Source organism: Oncorhynchus kisutch, linkage group LG18, assembly GCF_002021735.2.
Source record: "Oncorhynchus kisutch isolate 150728-3 linkage group LG18, Okis_V2, whole genome shotgun sequence".
In the NCBI taxonomy this organism is placed as follows: domain Eukaryota; kingdom Metazoa; phylum Chordata; class Actinopteri; order Salmoniformes; family Salmonidae; genus Oncorhynchus; species Oncorhynchus kisutch.
Window position 1 is genome coordinate 65015342 of NC_034191.2, and position 20568 is coordinate 65035909.

The window sequence follows — 20568 nt, forward strand, 5'->3', positions numbered from 1 at the left end:
ACTGACTCCTGACTCCTACTCCTAGGTCACAAGTCATTGTTCTTGTTTTCTGTGTGTATACCTATACTTATTCTTTACAATCTGATGGCACTGTAATGGCACAACTAATAATTTTTGATGTAGTAGTATGCACTACTATACCAGTAACTGAGTTGTAGGCTGTGCCGATGTTGGTGATGACTTTACTGTAGATGAGCGGGATTTCAGTACTGAAAAAGGGTCCCAACAGTCCATCGCCTAAATCAACAGAGAAGGCCAGCTTTGGTCTGTCTGTAAACACGGGAGAGTGAAAAAAATACATTTACATCATAATTTACTTACGTGTAATCAAAGTAAAATAAGATCATGTTTTTATCTGGCTGTCTGTTATGCATTTTATCCAAATCCTAAAAGCAAACTATAACTTTAAAATCCAAATGTGGATGAATAAACCTGAGGAAAGGTTTGTCTGCATCTGTTACCTGCATTCTGTCTCATAAGCTCTTCCACCTCCCTCTCTCTGGTACTCTGGCCTCCAAGGCTGTTGTTTAACAGAAAACATATGCAAAAGCGAACTTGAATTTAGTTATCCTGACCATTTTTAAGGTGATGGTTTCATTATGTCAAAGTCCTCCTAGTACTTGTGTTTTCACACTCACTGGCTGTCCACTGGCCACCAGGGCTGACATAACATGAAAGTAAATATGATTACTGAACAAGTTAAACCATTATATCAAACATTACTCAAATACAGTAAATGTATCAAGGCCAAATAGTTCAATCTTGGTTTCATCAGACCAGAGAATCTTGTTTCTCATGGTCTGAGAGTCCTTTAGGTGCCTTTTGGCAAACTCCACTGAGGAGTGGCTTCCATCTGGCCATTCTACCATAAAGGCCTGATTGGTGCAGTGCTGCAGAGATAGTTGTCCTTATGCAAGGTTCTCTCATCTCCACAGAGGAACTCTAGAGCTCTGTCATATTGACCATTACGTTCTTGGTCACCTCCCTGACCAAGGCCCTTAACCCCCGATTCCTCAGTTTGGCCGGGCGGCTAGCTCTAGGAAGAGTCTTGGTGGTTCCAAACTTCTTTCATTTAAGAATGATGGAGACCACTGTGTTCTTGGGGACTTTCAATGCTGCAGACATGTTTTGGTACCCTTCCCCAGATCTGTGCCTTGACACAATCCTGTCTCGGAGCTCTACAGACAATTCCTTCAACCTCATGGCTTGGTTTTTGCTCAGACATGCACTGTCAACTGTGGGACCTAATGTAGACAGGTATGTGCCTTTTCAAATTATGTCCAATCAATTTAATTTACCACATGTGGATTCAAATCAAGTTGTAGAAACATCTCAAGGATGATCAAGGGAAACAGGATGCACCTGAGCTCAATTTAGAGTCTCACATTAATGGGTCTGAATACTTATGTAAATAAGGTATCCCTTTTTAAATGTTATTATAAAATTTGCAAAAACTTTGAAAACCATGTTTTCGCTTGGTCATTATGGGGTATTGTGTGTAGATTTCTGAGGATTTTGTTTTATTTCATCCATTTTAGAATAAGGCTGTAACATAATAAAATGTGGGGAAAAAAGTCAAGGGGTCTGAATACTTTTTGAATGTGCTGTATACATGTTTAGGATGATTTACATTGCATTTTATATTTAGAAAGATGCATTTGTAGTAAGATAAATGAACGTGCCAGTTCATGTCTATACTTGTGTAGTACCTGCATTCTCTCTCTCCAGCTCCTTCACCTCCTTCTCACTGACTGTCACTCTGCCCCCCATGGATAACAATTCAGCTACTTTGACTGGAATGAAAGGGAAACAATATGAATATGTTGATCTAACATCCACTCTCTGTTACACCACATCACTCAGTGCACCTCAGTTCGGTCCAGATGTCAGGGGTGGTGGTGGTCTCTTGCCCTTCCCTGTGACCCTGTTGAGTGATGTCATTCTCTCTGACCCCTCCACTCTCTCCCTGACTCCATGCTCCAGACAGACAGACAGACCAGCAACATCAGCAGACCTACAACAGCACCACTTATTCTGAAATGATACATCTTTTAGACATGACTTACATGCACAAGTGAGGGAGCCACCACATGAGAATTTAACATGTGTTTCTGACAGAAAAACAAGAACATCAAGAACTCGCTGATTAAACAGAAAATTATGACAAAGATGAGGTTATAGCAGGTCTCGATTATCTGATGTTCTTTAAGACCGTGGGAGAAGTGACCCTGTTCTTTGGTTGAAGGTCTCTCCTCATGTAACCCCTGTGTGTATACAATGTGCCAAGAGGACTGAGAGCCAGTCTGAATACAGGACCAGATCACCCCTCTAGCGGTTCTGATACAACACTGCTGCTTCTGATCACAGAGTTTCTCAGTGACGTTTAGCATAAACAGAATCTTTACATGAATCATAGACCCTTCCATCAAATCAATGTCTCATGAAAACATGTTATATTTTCAAGAAAAATGACCAAACACATTTAAGTGACAATATGTTCTTACTTTAATATATGTTCTTGCTTTTTCTGTATGCAGAAATAAAGATACATGCATTGATAATCAATAGCATAAATACAGCATGATATAGCTACATGATAAAAAAAAACTGCCATTTAAAAAATATATACAGTGGGGCAAAAAAGTATTTAGTCAGCCACCAATTGTGCAAGTTCTCCCACTTAAAAAGATGAGGCCTGTAATTTTCATCATAGGTACACTTCAACGATGAGAGACAAAATTAGGGAGAAAAAAATCCAGAAAAATCACATTGTATGATTTTTTAAGCATTTATTTGCAAATTATGGTGAAAAATAAGTATTTGGTCACCTACAAACAAGACTTCTGGCTCTCACAGACCTGTAACTTCTTTAAGAGGCTCCTCTGTCCTCCACTCGTTACCTGTATTAATGGCACCTGTTTGAACTTGTTATCAGTATAAAAGACTATCTAGAAGAAAAAGAAACGCACACCTATTAAGACGAGGTGCTGGCTAGCGGAATAGAAACTTGAAAATAAAAGAGAGCCGCACACTCTAGGAGCTCAGATGCAAAAATGTAATACCAACGTTCCGACAGCCAAGCTGTCTTCATCAGGGTATAATCACAAACACTGCGGGATGACTTGTTTATATAGTGTCAAAAGACACAGGTGTCTGTAATCATGGCCAAGAGTGGCCTAATATCATTGGTTAATAATAAAATATTAAAATGTCATACAAAGAACAGCATACAAACAAATGGATAGCATACGATCATAGATTAATTTGACTACACAAGTTTACAAACAATTACAATGGCAAAGTCACAATAATCACAAGATCTTAAGCCATTCTTGTGATTATTGTGACTTTGCCATTGTAATTGTTTGTAAACTTGTGTAGTCAAATTAATCTATGATCATATGCTATCCATTTGTTTGTATGCTGTTCTTTGTATGACATTTTAATATTTTATTATTAACCAATGATATTAGGATGATCCAGAAGAAGATTGGGAGAATGTCATATGGTCAGATGAAACCATAATATAACTTTTTGGTAAAAACTCAACTCGTCATGTTTGGAGGACAAAGAATGCTGAGTTGCATTCAAAGAACACCATACCTACTTTGAAGCATGGGGGTGGGAACAACATGCTTTGGGGCTGTTTTTCTGCAAAGGGACCAGGACGACTGATCCGTGTAAAGGAAAGAATGAATGGGGCCATGTATCGTGAGATTTTGAGTGAAAACCTCCTTCCATCAGCAAGGGCATTGAAGATGAAACGTGTCTGGGTCTTTCAGCATGACAATGATCCCAAACACACCGCCCGGGGAACGAAGGAGTGGCTTCGTAAGAAGCATTTCAAGGTCCTGGAGTGGCCTAGCCAGTCTCCAGATCTCAACCCCATAGAAAATCTTTGGAGGGAGTTGAAAGTCTGTGTTGCCCAGCAACAGCCCCAAAACATCACTGCTCTAGAGGAGATCTGCATGGAGGAATGGGCCAAAATACCAGCAACAGTGTGGGAAAACCTTGTGAAGACTTACAGAAAACGTTTGACCTCTGTCATTGCCAACAAAAGGTATATAACAAAGTATTGAGATTAACTTTTGTTATTGACCAAATACTTATTTTCCACCATAACTTGCAAATAAATTCATTAAAAAATCCTACAATGTGATTTTCTGGATTTTTTTCTTCTAATTTTGTCTGTCATAGTTGAAGTGTACCTATGATGAAAATTACAGGCCTCATCTTTTTAAGTGGGAGAACTTGCACAATTGGTGGCTGACTAAATACTTTTTTGCCCCACTGTATAATGGTTAAAAAGCACATTAATGCCCGATAATGAATCAAACGCCTGGCTAGCCCGACCCCGGATGCTTCATGTCTGAAAGGATACAGCAGAAATAATGGGCAGGGTGGAATTGAGTCATTTAAGTAAGCATTTCACTGTTAGTCTCCACCTGTTGTTTATGAAGCAAGTGACAAAAATGGATTGGATTTGCTTCCATCTGTCCTTTCAGTTCTACACTCACTGCAGAAGGTGGTAGGGTTGAGTTGGGATGGTTAGGGGTCATCCACTGTCCCTCAGACTGTTCAGCTGTCATCCTCTACTGATGAGAGGGAATAACTAGATGTATATGATGGTGGGAAGGAAAAGCATCGTGACTGAGCACTAACATACAGTAAGCCTATATGCCAAGGCTGCTCACCATTAAACATGAAACAAGGCATTTGATAAATACAACTCACAGCTACCATATAGCTATCTGGTTAGTCAACGATAAAATACGCAGCGAAAGCTCGACCAGCATGATTATAATCTGTGAGGGTTAACCTATATGATCCTGTATTTATTCTACCACTGACATGTATAAGGCTGCATCTCAATGACAACCTATTCTCCAAGTAGCAACCTTGGGTATTGTATTTTACCACAGATGACTTGACCTTTGGCTACACTAGAAGACGCAATGGAGGACATTGGCCTCATGAGAAAAGACATCATACAAAAAGATTAGCACCTCTGGGTTATGTGATCACAATGTAGCAAAAACACACACACACACACACACACACACACACACACACACACACACACACACACACACACACACACACGAGACCTGAGGTCTTTGGGGATGTAACTTGCCGCCTGATCTTTTGACCCTACACAACCTGGAATTGAAATGACCGTTCTGTTTGCTTGTTTACGAATTATGCATAAAAACACTGGCCAATCCCAGCGGAGCTACTGTGAGTGTTAAGGCACACTGTTGATAACACGTCCTTGGACATTTCTATAATAATAAAATACAGAAATAAAAACAACAGTCCATCTGTGTCAGAGAAAAGAGAGGAGCTAGTCCTGTCGTCGTCACCACACGCTGGCTGTATCCTTCCACTCCGAAGCACCCCTCTTTACACCATAAAGTGGGTGTATCCCTCCGCCATGACCATATCGCTCCTTCTACACCATGAACTGAGTGTATCCCTCGGCCCCAGTGACAATGACATCCATCCAGATCCTCATGGCCTCAGGAGAGGGGGCCACCATGTAATAGACCCTGTCATGAGTCTTCACACTGAACGTCAGACACGGGTTAGGACTCTGGGGGGGGGGGGGGGAAAGAATAGGGATCAGATACAGCAAGGCTACAAGGATTCAGCATTTAATAAGAGAAAGACCGTGTCTCACACACACACACAACAAAGGAGTAGGTACCTTGTGTGCGTTCTTTAAGTGGTCATAGTAAACTTCCTCTATTGCTTGGAAGTAGATGACCCCTTTCAGCTTGGCCTCATGCTTGTCTGCAGCAGAGACAAAACACACAACAGTTAGAAACACACAATCAGACCAGAAGATTAGGACTTAAAGGTGTGTGTTACTCACACTCCAGTCCATGGTACCTGTCCGTTCTTTACCTGAGAAGTAGGAGAGCGTTCGTCGGTTGCGGTCAAAGACAAACCAGCGTTTCTTCCAGGTCTTGATCTTTCCCCCCATCTTGACCAGGAATCCTCGGCATGTCTTCTCCGTGAGGGACAGGTGGAAACAGGTGTCAGCACTGTGGCCCGCTGACTCTATATGGGCTTTTAGGTCAAAGTCATCCTTTCGAACTGGCAGGTAGCGCGTCAGAGGACGGGACTGTGGGGACAGGGGTTAAAGGTTACTCTAGTGGTCAGCAATCTTAGTCCTGGAGAGATACTGTTTCGTATGCCTATTGTTTCACCTGTGCTCTCTGTTTCTCCCGTAGTTTCACCTCCCTGTCGATGAGTTTCTGTCGTCTGTTGGTCTCCTCCTGCAGTCGTTTCTCCAGATCCTCCCTCCTCCTCCTCTCCTCCTCCAGAGCCTGTTTGCGTGACTCCATCTCTTGCTCCTGCACCAGACACAACACATGCTTTACTTTAGATTTCAGTGTGTGTGTGTGTGTGTGTGTGTTTGTTTGTTTGTTTGTTTGTTTATCTGTGCACGTGTGTATGTTACCTTGTGTTCTATGAGGCGATTCTTCTCTGCCTGAGCCTGTCTCAGCAGACGCTCCATTTCCTCCAGTTTGGTCACGTTAGACGTACTGGCACTGCAACACACACAGACATTCTACAGGCTGGGAATGATGCAGCACAGGACTTATTCTTCCCATGGAACACACACAGTCATTAAGAATGGGCCCTGCTGGAACACATTAGAACCAGCCTGGACGTGTGTGTGTATGTGTCACAGCAAAGTCTGCTGCTTTTCATTTCCACTTCAAAAGAAACACCTGGAATAAGTCTGACCCCACCCCACCCCACTAACTCCTCCTCTATCCATTTCCGCTTCATCTCTACCATAATCCTTTTATCTAGGGCGACAGTAGTGAGTGCATGCATTCTCATCGTTTTTTTGTACTACGGCGTTGCAAGCACCATGCTCTACCAACGGAGCCACACGAGGCTTCTCTTTCCTGTTCCTGTCAGAAAGAGGCCTCTCTCTTACATAACTAGTACACACACACACACACACACACACACACACACACACACACACACACACACACACACACACGGCGTTACAGAGATGCAGTATTCCATATGGTGTTCCATTCCCGAGGCTACGTGGATACTCCTTTGGGAATTATCCTGATTGGAGCACTGTGTGTGTGTTTGTATGTGTGATTACAGCGCCATGCGGATCAGAGAGGTAATCCAACAGGAACACTAGACAAGAAATATAAGCAACCTGAAGCTCAGACTCACTCCCTCCTGCTTACCTGCATAAATGAGAGGGAATGGAACCTGTGGTCCATTCAGATGCTCCAAGCTAGTCCAGTCCAATTTAACCCAAAAATAACCAACCAGAGTCAAGACCCACAGAATACAGAATCTGTGCCGTGAGTTCACAGAACCAATCCCATTTTACCTTCAGTCCAATCCGAAATGAAACCACAAACCCTAATTGTGCTTTGCTGTGTCACTGAAAGCTCCACGCTGCACAGAAACAAGCAAACAGCTCCAATCTCTGGACCACAGAAACAGACTAACCCATCTAAAACCCAGGGGCCTGAACCCTCTCCAGACAGACAGAGAGAGAGAGAGAGAGAGAGACAGACACAGAGACAGACACAGACACAGACACAGACACAGAGACAGAGACAGAGACAGAGACAGAGACAGAGACAGAGACAGAGACAGAGAGGGAGAGGGAGAGGGAGAGAGAGAGAGAGCGCGAGAGAGAGAGAGAGAGGTACAGAGAGAGAGAGATACATTGTCAGTGAGAGAGAGAGAGCACTCTGCATGCAGAACACATGATTTCACCCCAGTGAGGCTGAAGCCCAAATCTACCACCGCTCAATAGCCATCCCCGCTTGTAACCTGACTCCCCTTACCTTCAACCCCCCACGAGGAGGGAGCCTAAATGGCGGGAGAGCTACAGGTCCATTTGCAAACATACTTTTTAAATTAGCTCTACACAAATGTTTCAACATGCATGAACATTCACCTCTCTCCCTCCATGTTTCACATTATAGAAAATGAGAAACTGACTTCATATGATCGGTATGCACATTCAGCCTCTGAACACACGTAGCACACATATCCCCCTTTTCCTTGACCTCTCCTCTCTCACTCTCCCCAACACACACACACCCCCACCTACCAGGAGATGTTGTCCGGGGAGCAGGCAGAGATGCTGGTCTCCATTGAGTCAGAGCTGTCCACGCTCATGGTGTCGTATGCCTGGCCGTTATCACAGTGACCGTAGGTGTCCAGGTACACGTTGGACTGGGAGGCGGCGCGAGAGCTCGGCTGACCTAGACCAAGACCACACACAGACAGAGAGAAACAACAACAAAAATCACACAGTCAGAAAGAGAGAGACCACTACCAAAGCACACAGGGTCCGAGAGAGAGAGAACAAAGACCAGAAACCGGCGTATACTTTAAAACAGCGTGAGAGAGAAGCTGTGCATATTTGATGTGAGGTATACCATCGAGTTACCTGTCTGTACCCCTCCCTGCACTGAGCCCTGTTCTCCCTGACCGCCCGCCACCTCAGGGACCACAGTCTGACCGTACGGTACAGACTGTTGGCCCTCCCTCTGATCACACTGACCAGCCACGGTTAAAACACATACAGCAAACTAAAGGTGCAAAAAGTTACCACAACCAAAAGGTCCAAATAACAATGTCCAAAACCATATAGTCCAAAAAATAGATCCCAGAACAAAATGAACAACCACAAGCAGTGGACCTCCAACCTGACTGTCACTACGAAGGGAGTAATGTAACACTACAGTAGGGTACAACAAAGACACACACACAGGAAGCCTGATACCATCACCCAAAGAGGGTCAGAGACACACCACACCCCTCTGATGACCCGCCCCAAGGGACAGGCTTCAATCTCACCACAACACACACACACGTTATCCATGGGTTACTAGGACCTATTAACGGATGCTTCACAACAGCAGAGCATTTCCTGCCTCTCCTCAAATCTCTCTACAAACAAATAAACAAACCATGCTTCTGTCCACCCATCACACACACACACATCTGATGATCCATCTTTTTTATAGGTTGAAACCCTTGCCTTATAAGGTAAGCTGTGTGACTAACTTGTCCCGAGGGTCACTGGTGGTGTGACAGACAACTCTCCTAGACAAACTCCTCTTCCCTCCCCTCTCACTACTTCAGTTTCACGTTCAGTTTACACATGCATGAGGTGTGTCCTCACCCTTGTGCAGGCGCCGTTTATCTGTGTCTCTATTGGAGGAGACAGACATGGCCCGGGGTAAAATACTGCCACAGCTAGAACTCTGGACCAGGGGCTGATGGGACTGTGGAGGACCAGAAAGAGAGAGAGATTAAAGGTGATTTTGTGTGTGTGTGTGTGTGAGAGTGAATGTGTGTGTGTGTGTGTGTACCTTGTTAGGCATGCTGCGTCCTAGTGTAGCACAGTTGAACTGAGGGGTTACGATGGACGTGGTCTTCTTCCTGGGTAATGTGTCACTCATGTGGGCCCCACCTTCTTTCACTAACCTCTTTCTCTCCTCCAGTGAACGGAAGTGCTGAACACACACACAATAGTCAGAATCACACACACACACACACACACACACACACCAGCACAGGACACAAACACACAACAGCACAGGATATAAACACACAGCCTTTACCTGCCTGTTGTGGCTGTGTTTTTTGACAGGCAGAGGAGGAGGAGGAGAGTCAGGGAGGGGAGAGGGGTCACGATACGTCACCATGTCCTCCGGCCAATGAACCGAGGGGGTTTTGGTGAGAGGGGGGCGGCGGGGCAATAGGGGATGGGAAGAAAAGGAGGAAGGACAATCGACAGGAGAGGAGGAGCGACAGAGCTTAAAGAGGAAGAGAGGAACACCATCAAAGAAAGAGAGTACAGCAGACAAAATATAAAATCTAGAAAAATTTAAAGGCAAATGCATGGAGAACTGAGGAAGGCATACAGTGCATTCGGAAAGTTTTCAGACACCACCATAGGGATGGTGCCAGGTTTCCTCCAGGTGAGATGCTTGGCAATCAGGCCAAATAATCCAATCTTGGTTTCATCAAACCAGAGAATCTTGTTTCTCATGGTCTGAGAATACTTTGGCAAACTCCAAGTGGGCTGTCATGTACCTTTTACTGAGGAGTGGCCACTCTACCATAAAGACCTGATTGGTGGAGTGCTGCAGAGATGGTTGTCCTTCTGAAAGATTCTCCCATCTCCACAGAGGAACTCTGGAGCTCTGCCAGAGTGACCATTGGGTTCTTGGTCACCTCCCTGACCAAGGCCCTTCTCCCCCGATTGCTCAGTTTGGCCAGGCAGCCAGGTCTAGGAAGAGTCTTGGTGGATCTAAACTTCTTCTATTTAAGAACGATGGAGGCCACTGTATTCTTGGGGACCTTCGATGCTGCAGAAATGTTTTGGTACCCTTTCCCAGATCTGTGGCTCGACACAATCCTGTCTTCCTTCGACCTTATGGCTTGGTTTTTGCTCTAAGCTATAAAGCAAAGAACACTCCATATGTATAACCTCCCAGTAATTTATTGGGTAAAACATACACTGTGACATACACTGTCAACTGTGGGACCTTATAAAGACATGTGTGTGCCTTTCCAAATCATGTTCAATCAATTGAACTTACCACAGGTGGACTCCAATGAAGTTGTAGAAACATCTGAAGAATGATCAATGGAAACATGATGCACCTGAGCTCAATTTAGAGTCACATAGCAACGGGTCTGAATACTTATGTCAATAAGGTATTTCTGTTTTTTATTTTTAATAAATGTGCAAACATTCCTACAAATCAGATTTCGCTTTGTCATTTAGAATAAGACTGTAAAGTCAAAGGATCTGAATACATTCTGAATGCACTGTAAATAATGTTATCCTCCTCCACACAAACACACCTACTGACCAACAAACACACGTGCCCCTTACACACACACCTCGTCCTCCGCTGGTTTTGGGGCGCTGTCGTCAGTGGGGGGACTAGGCTCAGAATCAGGGGAGGGATTGGCCAGAACAGGGGCAGGGGCGGGACTAGGGTTCCCCCCCAGCTGGGAGTACATTTCATTGATCTCACTGACTGTTACATAGCCCTGGAACATACCATGAGGGGAAAGGGGGGAGAGAAGAAGTGGCTAGAGATGAAGTGGACAGAGAGAGGGATAAACAATGGTGAAAGAGAGGGAGATTAAATAAAGAGGGGGGTTGAGAGATAGAGAGAGATTCAGCCATGTTAAAACTTTTTGTTAGCTTGGTCAGTTAAACTGCAGCAACAGAGACAGAGCTGTACTGTTCCATTAGTTTCACATAGACAATGAATGAAGAGAGAAGGTTAAACATAAACAATATGAACATCTTTAAAGGCCAGTTTGTTACCAGTGCAATGTGTTATTATCACTGTATAAATGGAAGACAAGAGAAGGTTTCTAAAACGGGCTGTAAAAAGTGCTTCTCAACCTCAAGATTCCTGGATCTACAAGAAACTATCCATCACACAACTCATTCCATAGTTCTCATGTTATCGTTTTGATCATAACCCTTTTTGATACAAGGGACCAAGATTCTAAGAAACACTAGCTTAAAGTAACTGTCCAGTGAAACTCTCACTTTTTAAATTCTGTTAACGCGTACACAAATAATGTTGTTGGCTCGTCCTATACTCGTATTTGTGGCCAAAGTATAAATTGGAGAGATAAAACACTTCCAAAACCCCAACTCAAACTTGTATCTCAAACAGACCGTTTAAAAACCGCTTGCCATTTCATCATAGAGGATGATGTCATCCTTCTGAGAAGGATGAGCTGGCCAATTAGCAGTCTACTCACATTAATATTTTTTATGACCAGTTTATACGCCCACATCATTCCAAAACAGAAAAGCTGCTTTTTAACATACTTAATTACCATTTTTGGAAGGAAAACTTTTTCACACATTATTTGTCATTAATTATAGGTCATATTTCATAGAAATCTGGAAAGATAGATAGAGGGAGGACATAGTACCTCAGCGCTCTTTATGGAAAGAGAAGAAAGGAGAGAGGATAGGACCAGCAGGTCAGCAGGAAGGATAAGAGAAGAAAGAGAGGAAGAGGTGTGGTCACCGGACTGGCCACTAGGAGATTGACACACGTCAGCCAACGACGCCGTATCCTAGGAAACAGGAAAGGAGGAAAGGAGAGGAAAAGAGGAGGAAGACAGTGAGACGAGGGGGATCATGGGTGGGAATGGAGAAGGTTGCTAGGCAATATTCAAACATACCTCCTTGAGACTGATAGGGCTGAGAGGGAAGCCCCGCCCACCTGTGAGGTCAGCATACTTATTTTCCACAGAAGCAAGGTTATCTTTCTCCTGAGAGAGAGAGAGACTAACATGCAATTAGGACTGAAATCAATGGTCTGTTGCAAAACACACAAACAGACACACACACACTGCGCATACATACCCTCTGCACCATCATCTGCAGGTTGGTCCGCTCCTTCAGGAAGCTGTCCTTCTCTCGCTGAGCCTGCTGGGAAATCTGTCCCGCCTGCTTATTTAGCGCCACCAGCCTCTCCTTGGAACACACACATACAGTAGTTTAACACACACACACACACACACACACACACACACACACACACACACACACACACACACACACACACACACACACACACACACACACAGTACCTTGCGTGTGACGGTGCTCCGTTGGTAGTCAGCTATCTCTCTGAGGAGTTGTTGTGTGCTTTCCTCCTTCTCCTCATCATGACGACTCTCTCTCTCCAGCTGCTGAAACTCCAGGTCCTCAAAACGCTTCGTCTCAGCTTCCAGCACCTCAGAGTTCTGACACACGCACGCACACACACGTTTTTCTCAGATTGTGTTATAACATTTTGGCTGTCCGCAAGTGTTCAATTACTATTTTCTGCATGAGGGAGAGAGCATTCAGTCACACAAGCACAAACACACAACCACACCAAGGCATGCTCTCGCCAAACCTGCTGCACAATCATGCTTCCTCATCCTATCAAAAAACTGCTACTATCCCCCATGAGCAGGCTGACTGTGTGGCCTTTGACAAACAGGAGGAGAGGTGAAGAGGAAGAGCGAGACAGGAAGAGAGACCCTCCTGTAGATAAATGATAGGGGGAAGGAACAAGAGGATAAGGATGGGTGAACAGGTGGGGAAGGTGTGTCACAGGACGTTTTTTGCAGGAAGTGTGTGTGTTTGTGTGTGTACTGACCCTGGTGAGCTGCTCCTGTAGGGGCTCCTTCATGGCCTCAGGACAGCAGTGGAGCTGGGAGCGCAGCTCACACACACTCTGAGACAGCTGCTCTACCCTAGCCCTCTCAGCCTGCAGCGACACACATGCCTGACACCCACACACACACACACACACACACACGACAAGCACGCTCAAATGTGCATATGTACGCAGAGGTACAGTACACACACACACACACACAGGAATGACAAGCAGACACAGGACAGAGGGAGAGAGGATGGTAGCGTTAGTGGGAGTCGGGAGGCAGAGTTAGTTACTACAGTGTTACAGTGGTCAGGAAAGCAGAATGGACTAGAGGGCAGAGAAGAGGGAAGGACTGATACAGCTGTGGGTTGGGGATGATGAGGGTTATTATGAGAGGGAAAGGGGTCTTCAACACAGACCCCCAACAGTCCAAGACGTTCAGGCTGACCAGACACAGGAGAAACCAGGCTAACTGACCAGACACAGGAGAAACCAGGCTAACTGACCAGACACAGTATGTGTCAAACTAGTCAACTTTATTTTTGTCTTTCTCTCAACTGCTCGTTATCCATCTTCCTCTCATCAGATCTGTAATCACCAAAATGTGTAAGGGGAAGACTCTGTCTCTGTCTGTCCCCCCCCCCCCCCATATGGTATGTGGTTCCTCTCTCATGTATCTGCCAGCTGTAGGGTTAATGGAACTCTCCGGAAGCAGGCCTGAACACGACCCAGAGGAGAAGAGGGTGTCAACACACACACACACACACACACACTAGGGTAGTGACCACTATACCCTGTTGTGTATTAACAGCTGTATATTTGGACCGGAGACTGCATGACAGGGATTTACACATACCAAGTCAGCTAGTCACATGTCAATCAATGTATCATTGGGTGTGGCTAGAGAATATATACTGCAGCATGCTCATTACATATGCACACAGTGCTTATGACACCACAAACTCTTAGAAACTCCATATAGCAGTACACACACAGACACACACTCTTTCTCTCTCCCTCCCTCATGTTGCGTTGATCCCAGTTGCCCCAGTGTTATCACACAGTGGTATTACCGGAGTCTTCTGGTTCTGTGCCTGTTGTTCCATGTCAGACATCTTGGTGTTGAGTGTCTCCAGAGCATCTCTCTCCTGCTGCAAGGCCGCTAGCTCCGCCTGCTGCTCTGCCTCCACCAGGGCACGCTCCACCTCCACCTGGATGGAGAGAAAGAGGGAGTGAGTCTCTATCCAGCTATACCTCTATTACCTCCTTCCTCCCTACATCTCTCTCCACCATTTTTACTTCCCTCCATCCCCCTCTCTAGCACATCCCTCTCCCTCCGTCCTGCTACCTCTCTGAGAGACTCGTCCATCTGGTTGTCCAGTTCTTTGATCTTCTGTTCCAGCTCCTCCATGTTGTTCAGCACCTGGATCCTCTCCTCCTCCACACGGGTCACTTCCTGCCTCCGCTGGCCCTCCTCCACCAGCGCCTAAAGATGACGTCACACTCTCACAATGGAATCTATGCTATGTTCTTTATTCACTGGTCCCGGAGAGCTACAAGGAGTGAATACATTTGTTTCCAGCCAAGAACTAACAAACCTGATTCCGTTTATCTAGCTCTTGATGATTAGTTGAATCATGTGTGTTAGTGCAGGGCTGGAACAAAAGCTACAGGTTGTCCTGAATGAGGGGTGAAAAACACTATGGTTCATAGAAAAGTTATAGGTATTAACATGATACTCTGTAGAGTACATTTCTGTTATTCAATTACTCACCAGAAACTATGCAGCTGTTCATACGGAGCACACACACACACACACACCTTAGGTTGCTATCCTTAGCACTCTCTAATCTAATAACCAGACTGTAAATATCTCATGTGTGTGTGACCTCTTACAGCAACCATTTTTACCATGTCCAGCACCTCCGGGTTCTCACAGTTAAATAGAAGACTAATTCACAACAACAAACAACTCTGACCTCTAAAACAATAGGTTGCTGTGGAGGTCTAAGAAGACAATACATGTTTGAGAGTAGGGAAAATATAAATACAGTATGTGGACCTTAAATGGTAAGGAAAGTCAGATTCCAGAGGAGTTTCCACATCAGAACTAAGGAATGTACAAGGAGGGGTTGAGCCGTGACCATGGCTAGTGTGTGTTCTCTTCTGTTTACAGTGAGGGGAGCTCTCTTTCTCTCTACCACTCTCCTCTCTCTCCTTTAACTCTCATTTAGTCATGAGAAGCTACATTAAGCTGCATATAGCTTCATAGGCTGTTATTAAGCTTGATTAGGCCTGTGTAAGGATTGCCTGACCAGAGGTCTCATTAACAGGTTGCCAGGTGATAAACACTCTGCCTCCTGTCAATCATTTAACAAGGCTTAATTAAGCTTTACTCAGGGGAAGGACAGCAGTAGCACCTTATGTATGTGTGTGTGTGTGTGTGAGTGAGAGAGAGGCAGGGAGGTTGGCTGAAAGAAGTACAGGACAAAGGGTACAAGAGATCAAATATAAATGGGAGAAAGAGAGAGAGAAAGCAAAAGCGAGCGAGAAAGTGAAAAACTCTCACCCTATTAGTCCTAGGCAGGTGCGCGGTGAGCGAGGTGGCGGAGCTTCGTAGGATGATGGCCGGCGATTCTGCCATGTTGTCCCGGTGGCCGCTGCTCCGTCGCTGTCGGACTGGACGCTCCTCGTCGTTACCATAGTAACCGTTCTCCGAGCCGCTACCGGCCCCATTTCCGTTCACAGTTGAGTCAGAGAAGACGGATTCTGACTCATCGTCGTCAGAGACCTGGAGTTTCTCTAGTTCCCGGTTGATCATCTGAAGGTCGGCTAGACCAGCACCGGTATCGACACTAGAACCAACACTCCTCTCCCTGTCCTGCTCCGATCGACCCAGCTCTGAACACAGAGACAGAATGGTTTCCAGCCGCTGGCGTTCCTACAACACAGCACACACAGTTAGAAGCCCACACAAATACGTACATACAGAGTTACACACACAGACAGACATACTTAGATATACATGTACAGAGAGAGAGAGAGAGACACACACAGCAAACACATGGATTCTTATCTGTATCCAACTGAAAGCCAAACACACAGATATTACCTGTGGAAGCATGGCTGCCATTAGGAGCATTTCTCCTCACAGACACTCCACAGGGCAAACAGAATTTTCTCATAGCCCTTATATTTCTCTCAGAGAATAACAAAAGCCCACAATAACAAAAACTAAACCTATAGCTAACTAACTAACTACTAGCGCTGTGCTACTGAACTAGATATAGACATTCACAAAGACAGTGGGCTGCTATCTGCAATGCACTGCTGCAGGTGAGAGAAATTAGAAACCACATCGCCCTGAGAACTGAGTGGCTGCTAGCAGATACAGTGAGTGAGAGAGAGAGAGAGAATTCATGTATGTGTGTGTCTGTATGCGTGTCTGTATGTGTGAGAGAGAAGAGGCAGCAGGGGGCTTTCCTGCGAATGTTATTGGCTCGGAGTCAGACTCTCCAACCGGAAAAGCCCAATGTACTACATACAGCATTGGAAATATATCCCAAACACACAGGAGAGGGACTAGAAATACATCCCACATGCATACACATCTACACACACAAACAGAGGCCACTAATAACAACGGTCAGTCAACAGGTAGCAGAGTAAAGCAATACTCTGTCAATTTGACACCTGATTCAGTACTAATGGAGACAAACCGCTGTAGACCTACTAAACAAAAAGGAGGTGAAGCAGTACAGTTAATAACAGCAACTGGCTCTGGGTGTAACCTGATCTGATCACAAACAGCCCTGGCTCCCACAGGAGAGGATATACTGATATAGAAATGAAATCCTTCCTCTTCTCTCACCATCCCTCTCTCCTGATCTACACCCTCTCACTCTCTCAGTCTTGCTCTCCCTCCCACCCTCCATCCATCCCTATTCACAATCTCCCCCTCTGCCCACCTCTATTTTCTCTCTCTCCTTTCCTGTCTCTACCCACCACTCTCAATTCAATTTCAATTCCATTTAAGGGCTTTATTGGCATGGGAAATAGATAAACAAAAGTGAAATAAACAATAACAAATGTTTACAGGAAACATTATTCTTTTGAAACTTTTGTTAGTGTAAAGACATTTCAAATGTCATCAAATAGTTACAGGGGTACACACAATGCACAATTTTTCTTCACATTTTCAAACAGGACATTTATATTTTCCAACGGGGCTATACATTTGGGCGAGTTTTTTCTCTCTCGCCTGAGTAGCCTCATTTCACTGCCAAAAAAACAATTAAACCATCCAGTGTTCAGTGAAATAACCACACAATATCAAATACAGGTAGCCTAGTCAAATAATTAACATCCAATCACATTAACCGTTACTCTCTCGCGGGAAACCTTCACTCTTGCGAGGACTTATAGAAACAATGGCAATTTGAAAAATAAGCCACCAGAGTTTTTGGAGCGAGAATAAAGATGACTTTAGAGTAGTAAGACATGTATCAAAGCAACAGATACCATTAATAAGAAGGGGCTAGAAGCGTCTTATAGGGTGAGCTACCGAGTGGCTAGGACAGGCAAGCCACATACTATTGTGGAGGACTTAATTCTTCCTGCTGCAGCAGATATGGCTGGGACAATGCTGAGGGGAAAATAACATAAACTATACAGACAATGCCTTCATCAAACACTGTTTCACGACACATCAGTGACATGGCAGGAGATGTTTGGAAACAATTACTGCTTCGCATACAAGCCAGTGAATTCTATGCGTTACAGCTGGATGAGTCAAAAGACGCGGCAGGCCTCGCACAGCTCCTGGTATATGTCCGTTACATTTATGGAGGGTATATTAAGGAACATATCCTCTTCTGCAAACCACTGGAAACAAGGACAACATGAGAGAATATTTTGAAAGTACTGGACAGCTTTGTGACATCAAATGGACTTTGGTGGTCAAGATGTGTTGGTATCTGTACTGATGGAACAAAAGCCATGACAGGGAGACATAGTGGAGTGGTAACACACGTGAGAACAAGAGAGCCTCATCAAAATTGCAACAAGCGGTTCTGTGAAAATTTTATTGAATCAGAAGCCACTGTCAGATTTCTGGACAGGGCTACGCTCAGGAGTTTCTTGCCTTGGCAAATCGCGCTGTTAAGACACGGATGCCCTTTGCAACCACGCACTTGTGAGAGTGGATTCTTGGCCCTCACTAGAGGTCGACCGATTAAATCGGAATGACCGCTTAATTAGGGCCGATTTCAAGTTTTCATAACAATCGTAAAAATCTGTATTTTTGGACACAGATTTGGCCTTTTTTATTTATTTTTTTATCTTTTTTTTTTAAAAACTAGGCAAGTCAGTTAACACATTCTTATTTTCAATGACGGCCTAGGAACGGTGGGTTAACAGATTTTTACCTTGTCAGCTCGGGGATTCAATCTTGCAACCTTAAGGTTAACTAGTCCAACGCTCTAACCACCTGATTACATTGCACTCCACGAGGAGCCTGCCTGTTACGCGAATGCAGTAAGAAGCCAAGGTAAGTAATGCTAGGTAGCATTAAACTTATCTTATAAAAAACAATCAATCACTAGTGAACTACACATGGTTGATGATATTACTAGTTTATCTAGCGTGTCCTGCGTTGCATATAATCGATGTGGTGTGCATTCGTGAAAAAGGACCGTCGTTGCTCCAACGTGTACCTAACCATAAACATCAATGCCTTTCTTAAAATCAATACACAAGTATATATATTTAAAACAGCATATTTAGTTCATATTGACTGCTAACATGAATTTCTAACTAGGGAAATTGTGTCACTTCTCTTGCGTTCTGTGCAAGCGGAGTCTGGGTATATGCAGCAGTTTGAGCCGCCTGGCTCGTTGTGAACTGTGTGAAGACTATTTCTTCCTAAAAAAGACAGCCAACTTTGCCAAACGGGGGATGATTTAACAAAAGCCATTTGCGAAAACAATCACAATCGTTGCACGACTGTACCTAACCATAAACATCAATGCCTTTTTTAAATCAATACACAGAAGTATATATTTTTAAACCTGCATATTTAGCTAAAAGAAATCCAGGTTAGCAGGCAATATTAACCAGGTGAAATTGTGTCGCTTCTCTTGCGTTCATTGTACGCAGAGTCAGTGTTAATGCAACAGTTTGGGCCGCCTGGCTCATCGCGAACTAATTTGCCAGAATTTTACGTAATTATATTATTATGACATAACATTGAAGGTTGAGCAATGTAACAAGAATATTTAGACTTAGGGATGCCACCAGTTAGATAAAATACGGAGCGGTTCCGTATTTCACTGAAGAATAAACATTTCGTTTTCGAAATGATAGTTTCCGAATTCGACCATATTAATGACCTATGGCTCGTATTTGTGTGTGTTATTATATTATAATTAAGTTATGATTAGATAGAGCAGTCTGACTGAGCGATGGTAGGCACCAGCAGGCTCGTAAGCATTCAAACAGCACTTTTGTGCGTTTTGCCAGCAGCTCTTTCAAGCATTGCGCTGTTTATGACTTCAAGTCTATCAACTCCCAAGATTAGGCTGGTGTAACCGATGTGAAATGGCTAGCTAGTTAGCGGGGTGCACGCTAATAGCTTTTCAAACGTCACTCGCTCTGAGACTTGGAGTAGTTGTTCCCCTTGCTCTGCATGGGTAACGCTGCTTCGAGGGTGGCTGTTGTCGATGTGTTCCTGTCCTGGTTCGAGCCCAGGTAGGAGCGAGGAGAGGGACGGAAGCTATACTGTTACACTAACTAAAGTGCCTATAAGAACATCCAATAGTCAAAGGTATATGAAATACAAATCGTATAGAGAGAAAGTCCTATAATTCCTATAATAACTACAACCTAAAACTTCTTACCTGGGAATATTGAAGATTGATAAATGGAACCTTCCTCCCTTTGAATATTGAAGACTTAAATGGAACCACCAGCTTTCATATGTTCTCATGTTCTGAGCAAGGGGAACTTAAACGTTAGCTCTTACATGGCCCATATTGCACTTTTACTTTCTTCTCCAACACTTTGTTTTTGCATTATTTAAACCAAATTGAACATGTTTCATTATTTATTTGAGGCTAAATTGATTTTATTGATGTATTATATTAAGTTAAAATGTCATTCTGTATTGTTGTAATTGTCATTATTACAAATAAATAAAATATATATTTTTTATTTAAAATCGGCCGATTAATCAGTATCGGCTTTTTTTGGTCCTCCAATAATCTGTATCGGCGTTGAAAGATCATAATCGGTCAACCTCTAGTCCTCACTAGCATGAAAACTAAATAAAGGTACAGACTGTGTGTCGAAAATG

The 20568-nt window shown here is 44.0% G+C and overlaps 1 protein-coding gene across 7 annotated transcripts in view; it reads right to left on the reverse strand.

Annotated features, from left to right (window-relative positions):
* Positions 1–4208: 4208 nt before the first annotated feature.
* Positions 4209–20568, reverse strand: part of LOC109909683 (pleckstrin homology-like domain family B member 2) — a 47545-nt gene continuing 31185 nt past the window's right edge. For 2 of the 7 annotated variants that reach the window (XM_031796484.1, XM_031796489.1), the window contains 16 exons: positions 15787–16158; positions 14566–14703; positions 14291–14428; positions 13212–13340; positions 12655–12810; positions 12428–12538; positions 12244–12333; positions 10927–11121; positions 9384–9830; positions 9194–9296; positions 8114–8267; positions 6467–6557; positions 6213–6359; positions 5908–6127; positions 5708–5793; positions 4209–5593 (listed from right to left, as the gene is read on the reverse strand). In XM_031796484.1, coding sequence (XP_031652344.1) covers positions 5453–5593; positions 5708–5793; positions 5908–6127; positions 6213–6359; positions 6467–6557; positions 8114–8267; positions 9194–9296; positions 9384–9830; positions 10927–11121; positions 12244–12333; positions 12428–12538; positions 12655–12810; positions 13212–13340; positions 14291–14428; positions 14566–14703; positions 15787–16158 — 2718 coding nt within the window. In that variant the 3' untranslated portion in view covers positions 4209–5452. The remainder of the gene's footprint in view (positions 5594–5707; positions 5794–5907; positions 6128–6212; positions 6360–6466; positions 6558–8113; positions 8268–9193; positions 9297–9383; positions 9831–10926; positions 11122–12243; positions 12334–12427; positions 12539–12654; positions 12811–13211; positions 13341–14290; positions 14429–14565; positions 14704–15786; positions 16159–20568) is intronic. The other 5 variants (XM_020508686.2, XM_031796486.1, XM_031796488.1 and 2 more) reach the window with 5 other exon arrangements.